Source organism: Colias eurytheme, chromosome 22 (genome assembly GCF_061535395.1).
Source record: "Colias eurytheme isolate Ceu_HAF_F1 chromosome 22, ilColEury1 Martin Lab GWU primary, whole genome shotgun sequence".
In the NCBI taxonomy this organism is placed as follows: Eukaryota; Metazoa; Arthropoda; class Insecta; order Lepidoptera; family Pieridae; genus Colias; species Colias eurytheme.
In genome coordinates this window covers 8,305,197-8,328,359 of record NC_143001.1, presented here as the reverse complement: position 1 = coordinate 8,328,359, position 23,163 = coordinate 8,305,197, and the positions used below count along the sequence as shown (strand labels likewise).

The following is a 23,163-nucleotide window of genomic DNA, read 5'->3' as shown; positions in this document are numbered from 1 at the left end:
TTGACAGAAACCTGACTATCCAGAAAATATAGAAACCCAACATTTACAGAAACCTAACCTTACCTTTCCAGTAACCTAACTTTGACAAAAATCTAACTTTTAACAAACATAATCTTTATAGAAACCTAACTTTGACAAAAACCTGACTTTTAACAAACATAACTTTTACAGAAACCTAACTTTGACAATATAAACTAACTTTTAATTACAAACATAACTTTTACAGAAGTCAGAAACCTAACTTTGATAAAAACCTAATTTTTCACAAACATAACTTTTACATAAATCTAACTTTGACAAGAACCTAACTTTTCACAAATTTAACTTTGACAAAAAATTAACTTTTATACCTACGATGTTATTTCATTAAATACCTGACTAATGCACGACCGAGACCGCCGCGGTTTCTTAGGCTATAGGTAAATATAAAAAATAAAAAATAGATAAAAACGATACGCGATCTTTCGCAGAGCATAATTAAATTTTCAATGCTTTTGCCTAACGCGTATGTTATGGCAATCATATTAAAGTTGCAGCTCTACCACGCTATATGAATTTGAAGTAGTAGCAGGAAAAGTTTCTAAATAATTTTACTTATCTCTTTGTTGTTTATTATGCTCTGTGTAAACTTCGTAATGGCCGGACTGAAGTTGAAAGGAATTTCACTAGCAAATAGCGAGTGTTGAAATAAAAATACATGAAGAAAAATAAAATATTTATTTTTAAGCGAATCACATACAATAATTCTGTTGGAACAATAACAATGACAATTTTCAATCTTCTATTAACTATAACTAAGTATAAAATATATTTGCGTTATTTTTTTATTTATAACATTATATTCGCTTACACGGACAATAAATAGAATATCAAAATACAATAATTTTAGAAATACAGAAGATTATTAATCTTTCTGAATTGTAATACATATTTGGGAATAGGTACATTAACATTATATTTCAAAAGTAAAACCAAAGTACTTAGAGCTAGTTTTCAAATTCATAAAATACACAATAGATATAATATTATTTTACAACGATAGCTTTTTCAAAACATTTAATTTTAAATTGACTATTAATTAACTTTTTTAAACAACTTGTAGTATTTAATATCACAAGATGGGATGTTTATGTACATACAACTAACTGTTTAAATGTACATGTTTATGTAGATACATACACAGTTAGTTTGAATGATTCAAAAATAAATATAATTTCCTAAAAAAATCATAGATATACGCCATAACTAATTTTGCTTGTTTATCGTATCAAATTAAAAAATATAAAGAATATAGGTATCTACAACATACTATAGTAAAAAAATATAGCTACGAACACAAGTCAATAACTGCGTTAAAAACAACCGACTTCAAACTTGCACTTGCAACATTTACAAATGCAGACAAAAATGCTCATAAAATAAAAACTACTGGGCCTATCCGAATAAAATTTCCAAGGGACCAATTCGACACCAACCCGCATCGAAAAAAAAAAATCACGTAAATCGGCTCAGAAACCACGGAGTAATCGGTGTACATACATAAAAAAAAAAACATACCGACCGAATTGATAACCTCCTCCTTTTTTTTGAAGTCCGTTAAAAATTGCACACAACAATAAACATGGTTTTAAACTTTTTAAAATATGTAAGTATTTTCTTAATTAATGACTAGACAAAATCACGTATAAAATAAAATAATCGACTAGAATATAATCTATTGAGCGCTAAATAATTATAATTTCTTAAATTGATTAGTCTATGTAAAATTAATAAATGCACATAATAAGGCTCTTAAAACATTGTGGTTGCCAACATTAATATCAACGAAAACAAACGCAAACTTTAATATCATGGAAGTCGCGTACACAGGTCACAGTCGCTCTGCATTTAATTGTTTTAATTTCAAAACATAAGAAATGTGTGACGAATATTTCGTTCTTCGACTTTTGGATTAAAAATGTCTACGTAATTAAATATTGCCTGACAGAGATCGCTTGAAAGCGATAAGGCCGCCTATTAACATGTGTTATATGTTTTTCTCTTTTCTTTTTCTTTTCTTCGTGTGTGTTTAAATATGTTTGTTTGTTTAATGTTTTGTTGGATGAAATCGAACTTTCAAATATTTTAAGCTCTATCCTGTCACAATAATTGAAACTAAAACATTAACAAAATATTTGTTAACTTTACAATCAAATTAGCAATCTTATTTTTGTGTTAAACTGTGAGGTTTTATGGAAAGTAGGTAACTTATTTACTAAAAATGTTTCAATTATATAGCAGTTTCCTTTCTGTCCATGGTGAGTCGCACCTCGTGGTAGGCGGGCGGCACGTCGTCACACGCTTCTAAATCGAAGTCTAAGTCACTTTCTGCAAAATAGTTTTTTTTTAAATATCGTTGATATACAAAACTGCTCTAGTTAAATTACTAACCACTGAAATGAAATGTCAACTAAGCAGTAATTTATGGTAGAAAGTATAGGAACACATTATTTTGTCAGCGGATCCAAAGGCTCTATCTCTCTAATATAACTAGAGCCGGTGCAAAATAATATTTTATTTATCATGGTGATTCGAAAACGCTTCTAAAAGAAGTCTTATTGAATAAATTTTAAATGAAATTGACATGGACGTTGGAGATTGAAAACTGAAGATAAACCGAAGGTAAACCGCTGGCTTGTTTTACTTGGTGATAGGAATAGGCATTAATGAAAGAAAAAAGAGAAAGATACCAATCTAATGTAGATACAAAAACAAATCTGACCAGACAGCGCGCCGGACTGCGGTCTGATGACAGGCGCTAGTACGTCCCCCGCGCTGGCGTGGCGCGCGCGCACGAAGCCGTCGCCCCACGCCGCGGCCGCCACGCTGGCGTGGCCCACCGCCGGTGCACCCGCCTGCCAACCCTCCTCCTCGGGGTACGACGCTTCGGAGTCGTAGCCTATCGCTTCTGGAATAATTGTACAATATACACCATCTCTAATGGTGATTTTTTTAACTCTACACCACTGTGACTGTCTACACTATCGACGTTATTAGGAATTTATGCATTGGTCATTGTACGCATTGTGGATAAAATAATAAAAATAAAATACATAATCATTCTTGAAAAACTGTCATCTGGAAAGCTGCAATATTCCTGACTGGCATAGACAATACCTATTTCTATTTTTGTTTGCTAAACAGGAGCTGTGCAGTGAGGTATTTATTTATGATTTATTATATTATGTATAGATACTCACCTACAGACGGTGGTGGGACAGGCATACCATGTGAATTATACAAACTAGAGCGTGATTCAACGCTGTGGTGTATCGCTCCCGATCTGTCCACCTCGATAACAGCTTCTTCAAACCGAGACACTTTGAATTCCTCCACTGGTACTAAAGTTTGCTTCATTCTTTCCTTACTTCTAATAGATTCATTTAGTGATTGCTTCGTTTCCTTTGGTTTAAATACTTGTGGCCTATCATGAACGTCATCGGTTACTATAGTTGGTGTATTATCTCCAATGTAAAATGACGATTCAGCTTCAGTAGCGTCATAATCTTTAATGTCTTCAGAAGCTTCTGCGTTCTTCTTTCTTGACGATTTAATATTGGTGTAATGTTTCTTGCAAGATCTTGAAACAATTTGTTCATCGCTTAATGGTACCTCATCATGTTCGTCGGTGTCAGGAGTTATTGTTCTTGTGAATGAGACGCTATCGCCGTCTGGTTTGAGAGGTATGTATAATTCTTTAGTGGATCTTTCCCAGTCCCTTCTGTGCAGAACCTCGTCAATGACGCTGGGGGCTGAGTGGTAGCGCGCATCGTTTTCTGCTGCTTCCAGTTGCGATTTGCGTCGACTGCGAATGTCTTCGTGACTTTTGTGCGCTGATAGCGATTGCTTTGTGCTTCCTGATATAAACAAACATAGTTAATATTCGATATTTCTGTAAAGTGTAGTAAAAATTGTTTGTAAAAGTGTAGCTACTTACCAGAAGTGCTGGGCAGGTGCAGAGACACAGCACTGCTTCCAAATCTTCGTCCAAATAGCTCAGTCGAACGGCGGTGCGAACCTGCTTCTGTAAATGTTATGTTATTTATTATTTATTGTGTTTCAATTGTTGCAATTAGTGATAAATCAGTATGTTTAAAATATCAGCCTTAATTCTCTACTTGTTTGTAATTTCACTTACCATGCGTTATCACACTGGGTTTCTGGGGATGCTTGCCGGAGCTTGTATCTAAAACATCAAAATTAAAAATACACCCCTATCCTATACCTACATTATTTGACAAAAAAATAATCATGTGTTGTTATGTTGATCCAATATAAAACAGCACAAAAATTATACTTCATTTCAAGAAAAGGAAAGTTATTTTACGTATACAATTTTCAGAAACATTCTCAACTTCAACATCACTCATTGCATTTATAGGCGTAAACGGGTCACCGACCACAGCCACCGGTGATCAGCGACAGCCATTTGATACGTTTTTTTTATATTTTGTCGCGGACACTTCGCGACCACTCGCCACCAAGATATGTGTATGAAAAAACGTGTTCTTTAAGTGGCTGACGCTGGCCACCGGTAGCAGTGGTCGGTGGCCCGTTTGTGTCGACCCTGCGAGCGTTTATAGCCATCACTAGTGATCTCTAGTTCAAGAGCATTGCAGCATTATACCCGAGGCATCGTCAGGCCAGCAGCACAGCCAGCACAAGAGCAGCAGCGGCGCGCACACCTCCGCCGCCAGCACCGCGCTCGCACCGCCCAGCGCACTCGCACCCGCCATGCTAAATAACATTATGAACAATCTCATAAAATAGTACTTACTTGTATTTTATTTTAGTATTATACATTTCGGAATTAAACACTTTTAACGTAAGTTATTCAGCTGTATCCCTGTGAAGTGTGACCACACTCGCTGTAATGTGTTCGAAACGTCGGGTTAAATAATATAATAAATCACGAAAATGCGTTAAAAAGTCTTTACTTTTCTAAATAGTTAACTTGATTTTTTTAGGTTTCTAATGCAACAACGTAGCTATATAAAAGTACGTAACCGATTTAGAAAATTCTTACATGGTAACGTCGCTGAAAGCGTGGTTTTTTTTTATGGGCATGTAATTTAGAAAGAAAAATAGTGCATCGGTGCATACCAAGGATGTCGGTATATGAAAAGCATAGGTATACGTGTTATGTTTATGCTCATATTTCGATCACTGGGCGAATATTACTAATTACTATTAACTTAGAAAACGCCTAGCCGATATTTGAGCTTTGTGAGCTTTCCAATAGCAGAAGAACTTCTTTGTATTATAGAATGAAAAGTTACAAAATAATGTTTTACAGAATTGCTGTCAACTATAAAATAAGAAGAATTTAATGGGATTGTCAAACTATAGAGAAGAATTTTAAATGTTATTATTCACATCGATAGAAAAATAGAAGGATTGTGAAACTACAAAACAAACGCTCCTATTTCTCACACCGTGGTCAATAAAGGCGGAGTGATGTTTACCTATACTAATATCACACCAATATCTTAATAGATTTGCGTATTAACTTGTACACATCACTTTAGTAGATAAATACAAAATCGAACTCACGTTCATAATTTTAATGGTTATGAAATTAACTTTAATAAAGGTGAAACATAAAACGGACAAAAAAGTGTATCGTTTGTTGCGACCTTGCCCAGCTCAACGTGGCTCAACACTAGATCTTCATTTGATTTAGAGGCTCTAACAATGGAGCAACATAAATTTTATATCCAAAGCTTACGGAGCTTTTATGTAGCGTCGTATTCGTGTCTTATTTATTATAGTTTTCGTGAAATTTTTTTAATAAATGACGGCTAAACATGTAGAACTGTATTGTAACTCGTATAAATATCATATGTACCTACTTGCAAGTAAACTATTTATTTATCTAATAAATCAGTGATATTTAATTAAACATTTTGAATGGTTAGAAAAAAAAGGTGTAGGTACACAAAATTGAAATATTGTAGGTACCAATACCGGCTGTCCAAGATTGATTTACAGCCCTGAATCAATAATTATGTGTTACTAGCGGTCCGCCCCGGCTTCGCCCGTGGTACATGTTTACGTTTTCTCTACATAAGAACCATCCTCGTACTTCAAGGAATATAATAAAAAAAGAATTAACGAAATCGGTCCACCCGTTCTCGAGTTATGCGATTACCAACACATTTTGCGATTCATTTTTATATATAAGATTATTTACACTGTAATTATAGTCAATTTTTCCTACCTTTAATATAAATACCCAAAAAAAATAATTTCTAAATTACGAATTGTATTTACTAAATAAAATCTACTATTAGGTACACAGAGCCTTTACTTTTTGTCTTTTTTACAACTGCCAATTTAAATAAAAACAAAAATAAACGAAAATAATTTCAACGCTTACCTATGAGATGATGGTGTAGTACAACTATAGCATTGTCGGAGTAGCACAGCTAGTAGTGGTGTGTGTGTGTTTGTTCCCGAGAGCCGCTCACTCACTGAGGCGCCGCTTGCCATCCGAGCGGTTTTAGCTCGGGCCAGTGGCACACTGGGAACTAGAGAAATAAATTATTAGTACTTTTTTAGCATTTTTAGTATAATTTTAGTTACAATTTTAAGGATTTATAAATATTATGTACATAATATTATATTGGCGTTAAAACTTTGATGAATTACTAAGATATTACGATAAAAGTTTGCTGATCTGTATATGAAAATAGTAGTAACAACAAGCGGTTCAGTGAAATTCATTTAATTATACAAAAATTGATATTTTAAAGGAATAAGGAAAGACCTTTAGTATAGTCTATCTAAGGTTAGTTCTTATTCATTATATATTCAGTTATTAGAACGTAATCATAAGCTGTAAAATAAAAATATGTTGCAGCTTTAAAAATGTTCAACTGTATAAAAGACGTATGAAGAGGCATTGAATAAACTATAAAGTATTTTTATGAATTAAAGCTCCTTCCGATTAAGCTTCCTTTCCGATTTTTGTAACTTTTTCAGTAGGTCTATAAAGAGCTTGTACGCTGCATATGCTTTATAATTTTTTAAAGAGTAGGTAGAAAAAAACGATCACATGGCGGGATTGGAACCCGCGTCTTTCACTTTGCCGGGGCGATGCCTGACCATCTCGTTTTTTTTCTATTCTATTATTATCATATAATACCATTAGGATTAGAGTAGGTATAATATATTCTATGATAATACGGAAATGTTAAAAAATAAGAGTGTTCCCATTGTGCCCCGAGCGTTGCCGGCGCCGGAGTGTCGCGCTGCCATCGATTGGGGCAGCCTCCGGCGACCTCTGTCCTCTGAGGCACCAGCACAACCTTGGCTTACTCCAAATACCAAGTTTCATCTTCTTTTCGGGAATAAACTATGAACTACTTAATAGATTGATGGGTAAGGGTTAGATAGGTCAAGCTTTATGCCTGGTAATAGTGTATTTTTTTATTAAAATATTATCTATTACATTTAAAATAATGTTTTTACAACAAAAATATCAATGAAATTTAAAAAAAATAATATACTAATATTGCACTGCTTTTCAAAAGCTTGCGGTGAGCTTTTGAATTTGTATAGTTTTAAAAACGTTTAAATTATTGTATCGAATACGTAATGCAGTGTATAAATTTAGTAGTTAAGTATTATATGTATAATATAAAGTGTTATAAAAAACTAGAGCTATTGACAAAAAATATAATTTAAAGCTGCAAATCTAAATATAATAATATCATCATGAATCGCAGAACTTATGCATTGCACTACTACCATCAGGGTTACGGGTAAAATAAAGACTGTTGAGACAGAAAAGACTGTAAAACAGACGGAGCTTTTTTAAGCTTTTTGCAATTTTTCCCATATTTAGGACAAATTACAAAAATATAATAATACTAGCTTTTAGCTTAGCTTTAGATTTCCGGGATAAAACCTATCGTATCTCTCAAGTTGGATCGAACTGCACATGGTGTGCGAATTTTATTATAATCGGTTAAGTGGTTTAGGAGTCCATTGAGGACAAACATTGTGACACGAGATTTATATATATATTAAGATTACCTATATATTATGGTGTTTTTGAAACTAACAAACTATATTTTAAGTACATAATTGAAATGATAATTTTTGTATTTTAATTATGAAAAATCAAACTGAAACGTTTATTCATTGAAGTAGACTTCCTCTAAATGCACTTTTGAATCGTCATAACATTTTTGTGCAATCGGTTCGGAACGCAGTTCCTATAGAGAGGAGCCTTCCACTTGAAGATTTTCAATAAAGTAAAGAGGGCATAAAAATGAAAATTTCATTGTACATTGAATAAGATCAGTTGAATCCATTATAAATGTAAACTAGGGGTGAGTATCCACGGTCCACCCTCTCTCGGTATAATAATCATGGCAAAGTATAAAGTAGGATGTGTTGAATGGTATTTTTATCTTCATTCGTTGCTAAGGAATCATTTTATTGGGATATATTATACGAATCTACACTAACTAGGTACTACAATAACGAAATTTTCATTAACAATATATATATGTATTTCAATAGATAAACTCCAAAGCTCCAGCCCTATATTCAAAATGCTTTCTCCAGTAGAAAGTATTATTCCTATGTGATATATGCTATATTTAGTTTTTCTCCCGGGTCAGCCCAGACAGTGCCGGGGCGACTCGCTAGTATTTCAGCTAGGGATCGACCACGCATGCGCGCACCCCCCCTCGCACAGCGCACGCCTGCGCGCGTAGTGCAGTTAGAGCAATGTCTCGTGTACTGTATTTACACCTTATTTGCGTATTATTCGATAGAATATGTGTTTAAATATTCATTAGTACCTATTTAGTGTATCTGTTTAGTGTTTGTTATTCATGGTGAGTATACTTTCGTGTATTTAGAGATTATCTAATTAATGTGAGATATATGGCTTTAGAAATAGGAGAGACATAAACAATATTGTATGCATGATAAGCCTACATTTAATGAAATACATATATAATTTAATTAATTTTGTTTTAGTTCTCCGTTAATTTTGAATATTGTGGGTATTTCCATTACGATATTAGATCACATAGAAAATACTTCACAAATTAATAATTAAATTAATTGTAGTTAAGTGAAAAGTTATTTTTTTTACATATTTTAAACCCGTAACCAATTCTCGCAATAAGCGCTATTTCGTAATTTTTTTTGAAATAGATTAATTTATAAAAAATGTATTGAATACGTAGATATCTAATCATTAATAGGCATGTAGAGCGAATTACTATTTTTTCTCAACCCTGTCAGCCACAAAATTTTCCAAAGGTTTTAATGAATAATAACATTATTCTTGTTATTGTTATGATACTTAGTACTCATAAGTCATCATAATAATATTATTATGACTTAGATATTACAACTATACGATCATATACGACCTGAAGATTTCGTTCGATTAATGATAAAGCAAAAATGAAGCGCAACCATCTGTTAAAAATCTGCACCTACAACGTAAGATCCTTAGCATCACAAGAAAGATTAATTGAACTGCTGCATGCACTGAAAAGCGTAGACTTCGATATTATAGGACTGAGTGAAGTAAGGAGAATGGGCTGCAAAATCGAAGAATTACAGGAATACATACTCTGCTATACAGGAGAAACAAAAGGACTATATGGCGTAGGATTTTTAATCAAAAAGCATTATAAAAATTGCATAGTAAATTATAGTGGAATATCTGAAAGAGTAGCGGTATTACAACTTAATCTAAACAAACAACTTCTTACACTTGTTCAAGCATATGCACCTACCGAAAAAGCGAGCGAGGAAGAACTTGATAGATTCTATAACGATCTTAGGACGGCCCAGGAAATTGAAGGCAAAACCGTATTAGTTATGGGAGATTTCAACGCTCAAATAGGACAACCATCTAGTCATGAAAATTTTGTAATGGGTAAATTTGGATATGGGAGACGGAATGCTAGAGGTGAGAGATTAATTCAATATGCTTGCGAACAAAAACTGTTCATAATGAACACATATTTTAAAAAGAGGCACAATAGGAGATGGACTTGGGTGTCGCCAGACCATAGAACGAGAAACGAAATTGATTTTATAATGTGCAATGAACCTAAAATAATAAATAATGTAGAAGTTCTGAATAACCTGTCCTATCCGTCAGACCATAGATTAGTACGAGCATCTCTTTCACTAAAAATACCGAAATTGAGCAGGAAAACTTTCAGATCCCAACATAAGTTACCTTCAACTGACCAAGAAAAAATGTTGTACATAAAGCTACTGAAACAAAATTTAGAAAATAAAATAAATCTCAATCATGATACAAAAAACATACAATATTTCTACGACAAATTAGAAAACATAATCTCAACAAGCGTTATTAAAAAACCTACAACTAATAACAGAGACAACAAAACTAACATACTAAGCGAATCAACAATTAACCTACTAAACAGGCGAACAGAATTATTAAAAACTAAAAATAAAACAAAAGAAATTAAAGAGGAACTTAAAAAATTGTTTAAATTATCAAATAAAGAAATAGCAAGAGATTACAAAAACCATAGAAGCAAAATTATAGAGAAAAACTTAGACAAATACAGAAGCATCAAACGAGCTAATAAAGAACTTACTACACATAAAGACTGGATACTTAAACTAAACAAAAAGCAAGAGACAACTAAAACACGTCAGGATATTATTAACTACGCAACTTCATTTTATAAAGAATTATATAAGAAACCAGAAATAATGATACAAACTACACAGAAAAAGTTCTCGAGTACGCAACATAAGGAAGATATCGTAAAAGAATTTGTTAGTGAGGACGAAGTATTAAAACATGTCAAAAAACTAAAATCTGACAAAAGTCCGGGCCCAGATAATATTACCAATGAAGCTTTAAAAATAGGTGCACCAGTACTCACTCCATATCTTGCACAACTTTATAACTTAGTACTTCAAACCGAAAACGTACCTAAACAATGGTACAGCTCAGAGATAGTTTTGCTCTATAAAAAAGGAGATCCATTAGATATTGCTAATTATAGACCTATTAGCCTTCTATGTAGTATTTATAAACTTTTCACATCTATACTTTTGAGTCGGTTAACACCACTAATAGATTCCCAACAACCAATTGAACAAGCAGGCTTTCGTTCGGCCTTTTCAACTATAGATCATATCCACACGTTAGACCAAGTACTAGAGAAATATAAAGAGTTCAATCACCCGCTTTATGTAGCTTTTGTTGACTACTCAAAAGCATTCGATTCCATTACTCACTGTTCAATTTGGAAAGCGCTCGAATCATGCAAAATAAGTACCACATATATAAATATTCTAAAGAACATCTACTCTCATAGTGTAAGCAGAATACGGTTAGAAAACAAAGGAGAAGAGATACAAATCGGACGAGGAGTTAGACAAGGCGACCCCTTATCACCAAAGCTGTTCATCGCAGTATTGGAGGATGTCTTCCAGAGTATTGACTGGAAAAACAAAGGGCTGTGGATTTCAGGCCGATATCTTAGTCATCTAAGATTTGCAGATGACATAGTTCTATTTGCCAACTCAGCCAACGAACTAGAACAAATGTTACAACTGTTATCGAACTCCAGCCAGGATGTAGGCCTACATATGAACCTTCAAAAAACTAAAATAATGACCAATTCTCGAACTAAACTAATACAAATATCCGGTAATCAAATCGAATATGTTAACAGCTACATATATCTAGGAAAGCTAGTATCATTTAACGAAAACTGTAATGAAGAAGAAGTTGATAGAAGAATTAATGGGACGTGGAAAAAATTTTGGGCTCAAAAAGAAATTTTAAAAGGAGACTACCACATAGGATTGAAGAGAATAGTGATGGATACCTGTATTTTACCTAGTTTGACATACGGGAGCCAGACATGGACATATACAAAGAAAATTAAAAACAAAATTACCACATGCCAACGTTCAATGGAACGAAGTATATTAAAAATAAAAAAAATACAGAAGATTAGAAGCAAAGACATAAGAAATAAAACTAAACTAACAGATGCTCTCCGCCAAGCTCTACATCTCAAATGGCAATGGGCGGGTCACATATCGAGATATACAGATAACAGATGGACATTACTGACAACTAAATGGGCAGGACCAACAGGAAAAAGGAAAAAAGGTAAACCAAGAAAGCGATGGGCTGATGATTTAATAGAAACGGTGGGCAAAAACTGGATGAAAATTTCACAGGATAGGATTACATGGAAGAGGAGAGAGGAGGCTTTTACCCAATAAGGGGTCCGTGGAAATAAGAAAAATAATACTAACATTAGATACTAAAATAGATTAAGTTAAACTAACAACTAACAAAACATTTGAAATGTAAATTTTGATTTTTTCACGGAATAAATGAGCTTTATTATTATTATTATTAATGATAAAGCAATACACACTATCTCTAGCTCCATAAATATTGAAATCAAAATAAATTTCTATTTTCATTTCTATTTTTAGTCTATCGCATTATTATAAATGCATAAGTAGATCTTAACATTTCATAATGCCTACAAATATAGACGTATCTAGTTAGACTGATAATCTAGTCTAGATAAGTCCGACATGGCGGGTTGCTATGCAGTCAGCAGTAGTAAGTAGTGACACAACCAAGTATACTGACATAATAAGTCACTCAGAAGGAACGTGGTAAATATTGCTTACGATTACTGTATAATTACTTAATTGCTGAATTATAGCAAAATAAATGTTACCCGATAAGCATAAGGTTTCATTTTTCGTAACACAGCGAAATAGGTACACTTAAAATATAATGGACGGTTTAATTGTGAAGTGCATTATTGACTAATTTTATGAACTTGCGAAATCGCAATCTCCACGTTTATGTAGACGAATTTTCGCATAAAACAACAGTTATAATCAAACGCAACAATAATGTTTATGAGCAATTATTGTGACCAATAAAGTCTTGAAATAGAACTGGGATATTACACGCAGTATAGTTTACAGGATGTATGTTGATGCTAAATCACATACAAGTACACAAACATACTTGTTACGAGAGTTTTTTATCATTATGTTACTTTCATCATAGTTATCAGCTCTATTTAGTTCTTACTTGTTAGTTGTTACGAAGAACATTGATACAAAACGATTTAAAAAATTCTAACAGTAACTATTTCCTTTGGTTCCTACATAACTAACACGGTTCATGTAAATAGGTCTCGTATATAATAATGATATTATCCTATATTCGATGTTTCCGGTGACATTCTACGACCTTCAAAACAGTAATCAGGATACTTAACAATAAGTAATCAGCTAATCAGCAATAAGATCTTACTATATACTTAAAGTTCCAAATACCATACAAATTCATTTCATATTTATTAAAATAACAATCGAGACTCTACAATCTAAACGTGATTGTAAACATTTTTCACAGCCCGCAGGCACGTGCATTTAAATCGATTTGAATTACCTACATTAAGTACTTCTGGAGCAAATTTATTAATACTAACCTAACTGTCTACATAATAAATTATTAAACATATACGTACGATGTGAGGAAAACACATTGTAAACACTATTATGAATAGCGTGAACCTGCGGCGACACTCGTCACTCGTGTGGACTGTCGTACTCAGGTAAACAGTATTCTCTAAGCAAGTCCAGACTATATCTGTGTAGGACGTAGGTTACTAGGTACCTACCAAATTTCAAACAGATCTAGACTAGGGTTGTTTTTATGTGAATATACATATTATATTTAAGTACGTAAATCGTACATACGTTTTTAAAAACTTTCGCGTTTATAATATTAGTCAGATGTACAGTGAAACCGTACAGAGTGCAACATCATAATTTTTTGCATGTTTCATCATTTTCATTTTCCATTATATATACTTTAGTTTACCTATAATTTAAAAACGCTGCGTATGTGTGCTCGTAGCATTATAGCATAGCATAGCAATATTAAAGCATTTATATTAGCAGCTTTGTTTTATTACCTATAGCAGCAGCATCCCCAGATGTACGAACCGTACATCTTTATGGTCCTTCGAGCCGGATTTGAACTAGTGACCTATGGATAGGATTAAGTAGGATAAATTTGTCAAATTTCACATGCCTAGGTGTTCTTTAAGGAGTACAAATCTTCAGGTTTATCATAATTCTAGATGCAAGCGTCCCCCAAGCCAATGAAGGGTCTAGACCCGTACCGCATGCGCCAGCGGCCGCTCACGGTGGAGGAGATCGCAGAGATCGCAGCGCACCTGCACATCGCGCACCTCACGGAGCTGCAGCGCCTGCGCGACCTGCAGCGCCGCTTCCAGTGGCCGCAGGACAGCGTGCCCTACGTGCCCAAGCCCAGGAAACAGGTCGTCAGGTACGAGCTTTCAACCACTTTCTTAAACATGATAATATTGTATTGCAACGGCACTGCATTTGTGAAGAAGATTAACAAATTAATAATTTAACACATAATATAGACTAGCTGTACTCCGCGGTTTTACCCGCAGAGCTCCGTTCCTATTCGTCTTAGCGTGATGATATAATATAGCCCATAGCCTTCCTCGATAAATGGGCTATCTCACACCGAAATAATTTTTCAAATCGTACCAGTAGTTCCTGAGATTAGCGCGATCAAACAAATAAACTCTTCAGCTTTATATCTATAGTATAGATTATAGAGCATAACCAGATAATAAGTAGAGCTGAGGAACTAGCTACTGTTTTAAGCAGTATTATTTCCAGTATGGATACTTGACAGTTGACAGTGCTTTACAGGTCCTCTAGCGCCAATAATTTCCTACAATGGAAATCATACTGCTGTAAGACATCATGATAACGAATAACAACCATTACGAGGACTTTGGAATAAATGCTTTTATTTTCTTATTTGATACTATTATGGTAAAAACCACTAAATATAATGAAATAATATACATATTCCTACAATTTGTATGAAATCCAAATCATTTTAACTCAGCAATTGACATGTTTGTCCACTTGGTAGAGTTGATACCACCTAATACATAACAGAATATTCTAGGAATTAAGGAAACAATATAATGATTTCCTTTAATTACTCAGCCAGTAATGTTTGTTTTGTTCGGAAATCTTACTCGCATTACGGTTTATAACTTTATAGTTATATAGTGGGATGTATACAAATCGGATTAGAGGATTGTCTAACGTAGTACTAGTATTGCATGTCATAATATACTAGTGTAGGTACTTATTTAAGTATCTCTAATCTCTATATTACAAATTGCTATAAACAAAAACACGTAACTGGTTAGGCATTATTTATATCGCGTTTTAATTATTCATTTACGTGGTGTGAGCATAAAGTATACAAAGACGATTATTCTATAACGTAGAAAGGGTTTTAAAATCATTTTGATATTAACACAAGTCAAACACAAATCTCGCGTTACATAATATAATATCGAGTTACATTTTGGTCCTTCAAGCCGGATATTACATTCCGATTGTCACAGTGTGTAGCATTTTTCCCGTCGTCGCTCATATTCATCTTCAACATTAACTATATAATAATAAAAATCGATTTAGCTCTTTGTATATTTATTAATTATTTCAACAAAAACACGGGCATGATCGAAGATCGTCAGACATAGTTTCATTTTAAAGACTCCTATCAACTTGTTGTTGTTTAAAGTGATTCTAATATGAACAACACTATGTTCCAGAATGAACAGTCGCCTGGACCACCTGCCGCTGCCCACGCTGGTCACGTGGCGCCCCGTCGTCGTGCCCAGGAACCTGCAGGAGCTGTTTGAGAATGTGGTAATTCTTATCATCCTTGTTTTAGTTTAACAACCATTATGAGGCCTTTGGATTTGGAGGCTTAATTGTGATAGCATAATAATGACGGTTTAAATTGGTGGTGATAACAACCCGGTATATATTTTAGTGTGAGCGATACTTCGCTTAACAACTGATGTAAATTGTAATTATCCACAATGCAACGTGCAGCTCTATGCACCTATCTACACCTTTTTAAATCGCTTATATCATATATGTATTAGCTTCACCTGTATTTGTATTTTGTGTGTAAGTAGACTCGAATTTGACCCACTTTTAATGGATAGATTTTAATCAAACTTTGTGCACTGATCAAGGACCGATGACAATAATTTCATGAGATTATCTTGAATACTAAAAGACAATAATTAAGTAATAATGTTTAAAAAAATATATTTCTGTTGATTCTATTATTAAAGCGTGTTGGATTATGCTTATAAAATTTCAATTAAAAAGACGTGTGGCACTCGGGGACTGCCGCGGTAAACCTATTGCATGCTATGCCTTCAAGCCACACCTCCGCGCCCGTCGGAGTGGGGAGCGTGAGGTTTTTTCGTTATGGAATTTCTGGATTCGGTCCCCGCGCTCAAGGCCCGCGATAGAAGCTATGCAATAGCTTAAAACTTATAATAAAGAATTGTGCGAAATAATGTATCTGTAACTGAACTGTTTCTGTGAATGTTTGTGATTTTGGCATACAATAGTAAATGTTGTATTGTAATCTCTACAAATAGTTAAGAAATGAAACTATAGGTCTGTTTATGTATATTGTATAATTATTGTTGTATTTTTTTCTGTAAATGACTGTTTGTTTCTAAAATAAATAAAACAAGAAAAAGACGTGTGGCACTCGGGGACTGCCGCGGTAAAGCTATTGCATGCTATGCCTTCAAGCCACACCTCCGCCCGTCCCCGTGGGGAGCGTGAGGTTTTTTCGGTACGGAATTTCTGGATTCGGTCCCCGCGCTCAAGGCCCGCGATAGAAGCTATGCACACCCCGGACACTCCATACAAAATTACCGTTTTGACAGTCACACTATAGAGACTGCAAATGTGTGTGTTAACGCTTTATGGTTGGCACATTTGTGACTAGCGTAAAAAAAAATTCGCGTTTTTCTGATGAAATACATCCGTAAACAGCACAATATCTATTTTCTACAAAAAACGATAGTCACAAATCCAAAATAATAAAATTACTTTGATTAATGTTGTCAATCTTCGTTGCGTATCATCCAAGCATCCTTGTAGAAAAATGCGGACCATTTAAAGCATGATCGTGCGGGGTGAGGTAAGTGTTTAATTTTGGCGGGAGGCGGAGAGTGTCCGTTCTGTAGCGTTTAGCTACTATTATGTATTCTGTGGCAATAGCTCAATAAAATGTGGTTGCAGCCAAGGACCCCCGCGCAGGCGGCGGCGGAGAGCGCGGGCGCGTGGCGCGCGGCGCGCGGCTGGGCGGCCGGCGCGCTGCTGCTGCTCGCCGCGCTCTTCCTCGTAAGGGCCACCGACCGGTTCTTCACTAAGAACTACCTTAGATGTACGTACTAGCTATAACTTCATGAACAAGCTCCCTGAGTTTCATCTTCCCCGACGAGTACAATATGGGGGTCTTCAAGCGTAGAGTGAACAGGTACCTTCTAGGGAAGCGTGTTCCATCTTAGACCACATCTCAGCTTAACATCAGACGAGATTGTGGTCAACCGCTTCCCTATTACTAATTAAAAAAAAACTGTTTCATATGTGCTGTAAAACTATTGCGTAGTAATTCATTAGGAGTAGCCACTTGTCTTAATTTCGCACGGGATAAAAAATGTAGAAAAATGTGTATTAAAGCCGGTAAAGATTGATCAATGGTAAATTAATTATTGTTAGTAGATATTTTTTTAAGATGTTTCGTATATATTTAGAAAAATGTCTCTTTCTTGTACTGCTGCCATTTGTGTAGCTATTTAACAATTGAAGAGAAAATTATTTCGAATTGAATTTTGTTTTGTTTTCTTGCTCAGTCTTGTTGTCAATGTGTTATTTTTATTATATTGCTTACTATTTTATTTTTCAGGGCGAAGAAGTCGTTCAGAAGAATGGCCAACACCGAATGTCTTAGCTACAAGTCGTAAGTCTATAATTTTCATTAATTCATAGCATAGAATCTGTTTAAAAAATACACTAAATGAATAAAATTACCAAAATTACAGATCGCTCAACATTCGTCGACATGGAATTACCGCCATACGAGCAGGAGCCAATCCCCTCAGAGTCCAGCGGATCGAGCCAAGAGCTGCACAGTAACGATCTACCGCCACCTTACTCAGAATGCTCTACAAGTGCCAACAAACACAAATACGAAGAGCCTCCGCCCCCATACTCAGCATGTTACGTCGAATTCAGTAATCCAAAAGATGGCATCCCCGCTGTACATTTCTTCAACAGCCAACGACAGAACATTTTCCAAGATCTAGATGCCGGCACTTCGAGGAGCGACGCGAATACACGCAACGATCCAAACGTTACAAATGATACAAGCGTCGGAAATGAAGCAAGTGCCACAAATGAAGCAAGTGCCACAAATGACGCCAGTGCTAGAAATGACACAAGTGCAAGAAATGAAACTCTAAATGATACTGGACAGGCGAGTTCAAGCATCGATCATGAAAGCAGTGAAGCTAATGCAGCTGGTGGTAGTACGAGTAGCTGTTCTGAAAATATTAGGGCCGGCTCTTCTAATGTAGCAGAGGTGTGTTGATTTATGATCGAGTAATTGTGATGTGTATTGATATGAAAATTAAATTTATTTCTTGTATACCATTAAGATGCAGGATCATATTGTAATGAACTGATTTATAAATCTTCGCTCAGATGGTATTCAATTGTAAAAAATGCAGAATTTACATACGGTGTGACAGAGATCGACATAGCAATGTTTTATCGCTGTAGACAGCGTTAAAACATTGCTAAACAGGGCTAGAGCCCTGAAATGGCAACAGGAGAAATTAATCGACACACGTTTCGATGAGTTTCTAGAAGAGGAATAGCAGAATATCTGACTCGACATTAAACATTATTTATGGGATAGTAACTAGCGGAATCAAAATGATTGATATAGCAAAAAGTAGATAACAGAATACAAACTATACGTCGGTACTTAGAATGGAAGTTGAAGTTTCTAGACTGTTCGGTAAAGAAAAATATCAAACCCACCAGGACAACTACTGAAATAATTTCGACTATTCTGCCGTGATATTCATTTAAAATAAAAAGTTTTGCCATTATTAAAGTTCTTAGCCATTAAAGTCGATATAAGTTTTTCTTTGTATTTAACTGAATGTAAGCAAAGTCTTTTGAAAAATAGATAAGGTGCATTGGGGTAATTCCGGCCACAGGGTAAATACGTATAATATGTTAAATTTATACGTAACTATCGATAGATTAAGCAAATATGTATGCTAATAATATCAAACCTATCTATCTTCATGCCCTTCCTTCACAATACTTATATGATAAAGCAATGCTCTAAAGTGGTATTCACAATTTTCTGAAATTACCCCTCATCCGAAATTCCCCCAATGCACTATACATATTAAATTCTTTTATCTGTCTACTTTGGATCTCAAATTCGCTAAGAATTGTATCGAAAATGTGATAATCGAGTGATAATGAAATAATTGGTTGGAGCGGTTACAATACAGTTAATAATAATTAATGTAAGTAGTATTTTTGCTAATACGATTAATGAAATCGAATCGAGCGAGTGTGAATATTGTTTCGAGTAATTCAAAGTCTTTGAGTCTACGAATAAAAGTAGACTTTAATAAAAAGCACTTTTGAATACTGTTATTGCTTATTATACGTTCAAAATATTATTTATATCTCACTTAACCTTATTTGGTAATACCTAGTATATTATTATTAATCTGTGGTAATACTGCAGTAATCTGTAAAACTATCACTTGAGCAACGTTTTCTTTATATTTTATTTAATTAAATTATTTTATTTTATCTACTTTTTAACACATAATATTCATTTCTCTACTATGTCCATACTCGCAGTATTTGATATACATTTTTGAAATTTTTAGAACTATAGGTCTAGGTCTAATATAGTCTAGACATTATTGCACAAATTCTTAAGTTTATTGAAAATTGTTTATGTATTTAAGTTGAAAGGAGATATTTGTGTAAAGAACAGCGAGCAGTGATTAATTTAATTTTAATTTTTTGTTTCAATGTAAATAAACATTTCTAAACTTGTAATACTTAATAACAACTCGCTGACAAATTAACCTGAATTAACCTTAAAATTGTTTCTGGTTCAAAAAATTACGTTTAAATGCACGTAGTTATTTAGTTAGAGTAAGTTATTGAGCTTGATAAACTAAGTATAAGACTTAGGTAAGTCGTCAAGTTATCTTGAATTAAATACATATTTGTGATTAAGAATCATTTCTAGACTTATCGTGTATCTTATACTCCAAAACCAAAGATAAATCTAATAAATTTATTTCAAAATATTATGTCTGTTTTAATTTATTTACTAGCTGATATGTTTGTTTTATCTTACCTACTCTTACATAAACGTAACTAACCTTATAAAGTTGCCTAATAATAAACTTACCATTTTCAAAAAGATGTAATGCAATTTTGTAAGATAACTAGCTTTCTGCCCGCGGTTTTGTCCGCTCCGTGAAAAACCTTATAAATTGTAGATATTCATACTAAAACCTTCCTCTTTAATTACTCTGTCTATAAAAAATCCGTTGCGTAGGTACTTTTAAAGATTTAATTTTAAACATACATAGGGATATTATAGGAAGGACAGAGAAAGCGACTTTGTTTTACACTTAGAATACAAATAAACTGAGTTAGAAGCGGCATATTATACCTATGCGTTAAAACACGTTCCGTTTGAAGTCAGCTAATAGCCGGGATGCGTTTAGTCGGTTACGCTGCTAACTCTTTTCGGCTAAAGGTTCATAACAGCTTTAATATTCGTATAGACCGCTTCTTTATTTTTATACTATGTAGTGATAGTGATAATAAATGAAACACATTATTTGCTTATAACACTTTATTAAACGTCATTGTATAACAGTAATACGAGAAACTTATTATAGAACTATTATATTAATAAATGCACATTGAGCTAAATATTTTTACTAATTATTAAAACTTTTTCCTAAATTGTGACATAAGTTTTGATAGTACAGTAAGCGCCAAAATTTCAGCTTTGACACGCAAAGTATTGCCAGTTTAAAAAATGGCGACTACTGTATCTAGAAAGAGATCGGAAACGCACCTTAGAATAAAAATACGCTTTTGATAAAGTATTTAAATTATATAAAATTAATAATTAAAAATAACGACACGACAATATACGACAATACGACAATAGAAAATAGTTTGGAAAATCCAAAAGTGCACGCCTCATAATTTTTTTTTAATAATTATTTATTAATTATTATTTTTGTTTATTTAATAACAATTAAACCACATCGAATCAGACCCTGAAAAATGAAAGGGTTCTATTCCTGAGCATACTCAAGCGTAAGAGAAAAAAGATGTAAAATTTTCGTCGGCGCCATATTGAATTTTAGTTTTGACCTCATATTGGTTAATAGATACCCCAATAACCATGAAAATGACACCCATGACGAAAATATGTAAAATTTTCGTCGGCGCCATCTTGGATTTTAGTTTTGACCTCATATTGGTTAATAGCTACCCCAATAACCATGAAAATGACACCCATGACGAAAATGTGTAAAATTTTCGTCGGCGCCATCTTGGATTTTAGTTTTGACCTCATATTCGTTAATAGCTACCCCAAAAACCATGAAAATGACACCCATCACGAAAAAAAGTCAAATTTTCATCAGCGCCATCTTGGATTATAGTTTTGACCTCATATTCGTTAATAGCTACCCCAAAAACCATGAAAATGACACCCATGACGAAAAGATTTCAAATTTTCGTCGGCGCCATCTTGGATTTTAGTTTTGACCTCATATTGGTTAATAGCTACCCCAAAAACCACCCACATTTGCAAATGTGTTTGCTACTTAGGAAAAGTTCAGATTTAAAGATATAAGTAGGTAATGTGACGAATTTAATTTATTTCATTCCGACTGTTTCTCGGAATAACATACATTTACTAAGAATTGCATACAATGCCGGTTTTAATATATTGCCGGTAACATAATATTATGTATGATAATAATTCTTAAAAAAGTATTTTATACATTTCTTAAAAAGCTTCGATATTGTATACAATAATACAATTCATATTCAAATTGTTGTAAAATAGTCACACTTTTTTAAGTTGGTTGAATACACTAAAATACTTATAAGGATCGTACCTACTAATAAAAGTAACAAAATGAATTTTTAAAGTTCCCAGTAATCTTCTGGAATCAATTTCAATAAAAATATAAAAATTCACTTCAAAAAAAAAAAAAAAAAACAGCCGAGTTTTTTTTTGTTTATTGAATAACAATTAAACCACATCGAATCAGACCCTGAAAAATGAAAGGGTTCTATTCCTGAGCATACTCAAGCGTAAGAGAAAAAAAAAGACTCGATTAGTAAAGTATTTCGGTCGCTATCGTGTTAACAAGAAAAAGGATCCGCACATACAGACACACGGACGTCCAAGACAGAACTTTTTTAAACTGTTTTTTAACTAGTTTAAATAACAAAAACCGGCCAAGTGCGAGTCGGGCTCGCGCACAAAGGGTTCCGTAGCAGCAAATATAATAAATTACAGTTAAATCAACCTATCTCAAAAACTATAAGAGATACTTTGATCAAACCAAAAATCGTTGAAAGAGTTAATTAGCATGCATCACCTCTATTTTTTTTAGAATTTTATACCCCGTAGTTATAAAAATAGAGGGGGGGGGACATACTTTTTACGACTTTGAGAGCTGATATCTCAAAAACCGTTCACTTTAAGAAAAATGTTTTTTAGAAAACTTTATATCATTTTAAAAGACCTTTCCATTGATACCCCACACGGGTATGTACATCGAAAAAAAAAATTTCATCCCTCAGTTACATGTATGGGGGGCCCCACCCCCAATTCTTTTTTTTACTATTTAGTGTCATATTTTTGTAGCGGTTCATACAACACATATTCCCATCAAATTTCATCACTGTAGTACTTATAGTTTCCGAGTAAATCGGCTGTGACAGACGGACAGACGGACAGACGGACAGACGGACATGACGAAACTATAAGGGTTCCGTTTTTGCCATTTTGGCTACGGAACCCTAAAAATGACATCAAAAATATCATGAACGTTAAAAATAGTGTTT

General features: G+C 34.0%; 2 protein-coding genes across 3 annotated transcripts; one reads left to right on the top strand and one right to left on the bottom strand.

The window, feature by feature from the left end:
* Positions 1-1,051: 1,051 nt before the first annotated feature.
* LOC149898812 (uncharacterized) lies at positions 1,052-6,544 on the bottom strand. Its single transcript, XM_090115172.1, has 7 exons — positions 6,419-6,544; positions 4,667-4,776; positions 4,178-4,225; positions 3,977-4,063; positions 3,240-3,896; positions 2,762-2,947; positions 1,052-2,367 (listed from the first exon to the last, which is right to left on the bottom strand). Exons 1-7 carry the CDS (start codon positions 6,529-6,531, stop codon positions 2,270-2,272), a joined length of 1,299 nt encoding a protein of 432 aa, XP_089971298.1. The 5' UTR covers positions 6,532-6,544; the 3' UTR covers positions 1,052-2,269.
* A 2,190-nt stretch (positions 6,545-8,734) lies between these two features.
* Positions 8,735-20,358, top strand: LOC149898811 (uncharacterized). Of its 2 annotated transcripts, none has more exons than XM_090114932.1 (6): positions 8,735-8,891; positions 14,205-14,413; positions 15,741-15,837; positions 17,245-17,389; positions 17,912-17,965; positions 18,048-20,358. In XM_090114932.1, exons 1-6 carry the CDS (start codon positions 8,889-8,891, stop codon positions 18,593-18,595), a joined length of 1,056 nt encoding a protein of 351 aa, XP_089971058.1. In that variant the 5' UTR covers positions 8,735-8,888; the 3' UTR covers positions 18,596-20,358. The 2 variants fall into 2 exon arrangements, with proteins under 2 accessions (XP_089971058.1, XP_089971059.1); XM_090114933.1 differs by lacking the exon at positions 8,735-8,891 and adding an exon at positions 12,664-12,714.
* Positions 20,359-23,163: the final 2,805 nt, after the last annotated feature.

Coding starts and splice junctions, on each gene's coding strand:
- LOC149898811 (XM_090114932.1), top strand. Junction 14,414..15,740: donor CCCAGGAAACAGGTCGTCAG/GTACGAGCTTTC, acceptor ACTATGTTCCAG/AATGAACAGTCGCCTGGACC. Junction 17,390..17,911: donor CACTAAGAACTACCTTAGAT/GTACGTACTAGC, acceptor TTTATTTTTCAG/GGCGAAGAAGTCGTTCAGAA.
- LOC149898812 (XM_090115172.1), bottom strand. CDS start 6,531: ATGGCAAGCGGCGCCTCAGTGAGTGAGCGGCTCTCGGGAACAAACACA. Junction 3,897..3,976: donor GCACCTGCCCAGCACTTCTG/GTAAGTAGCTAC, acceptor TGTTTATATCAG/GAAGCACAAAGCAATCGCTA. Junction 2,368..2,761: donor GCAGTCCGGCGCGCTGTCTG/GTCAGATTTGTT, acceptor ACTATTTTGCAG/AAAGTGACTTAGACTTCGAT.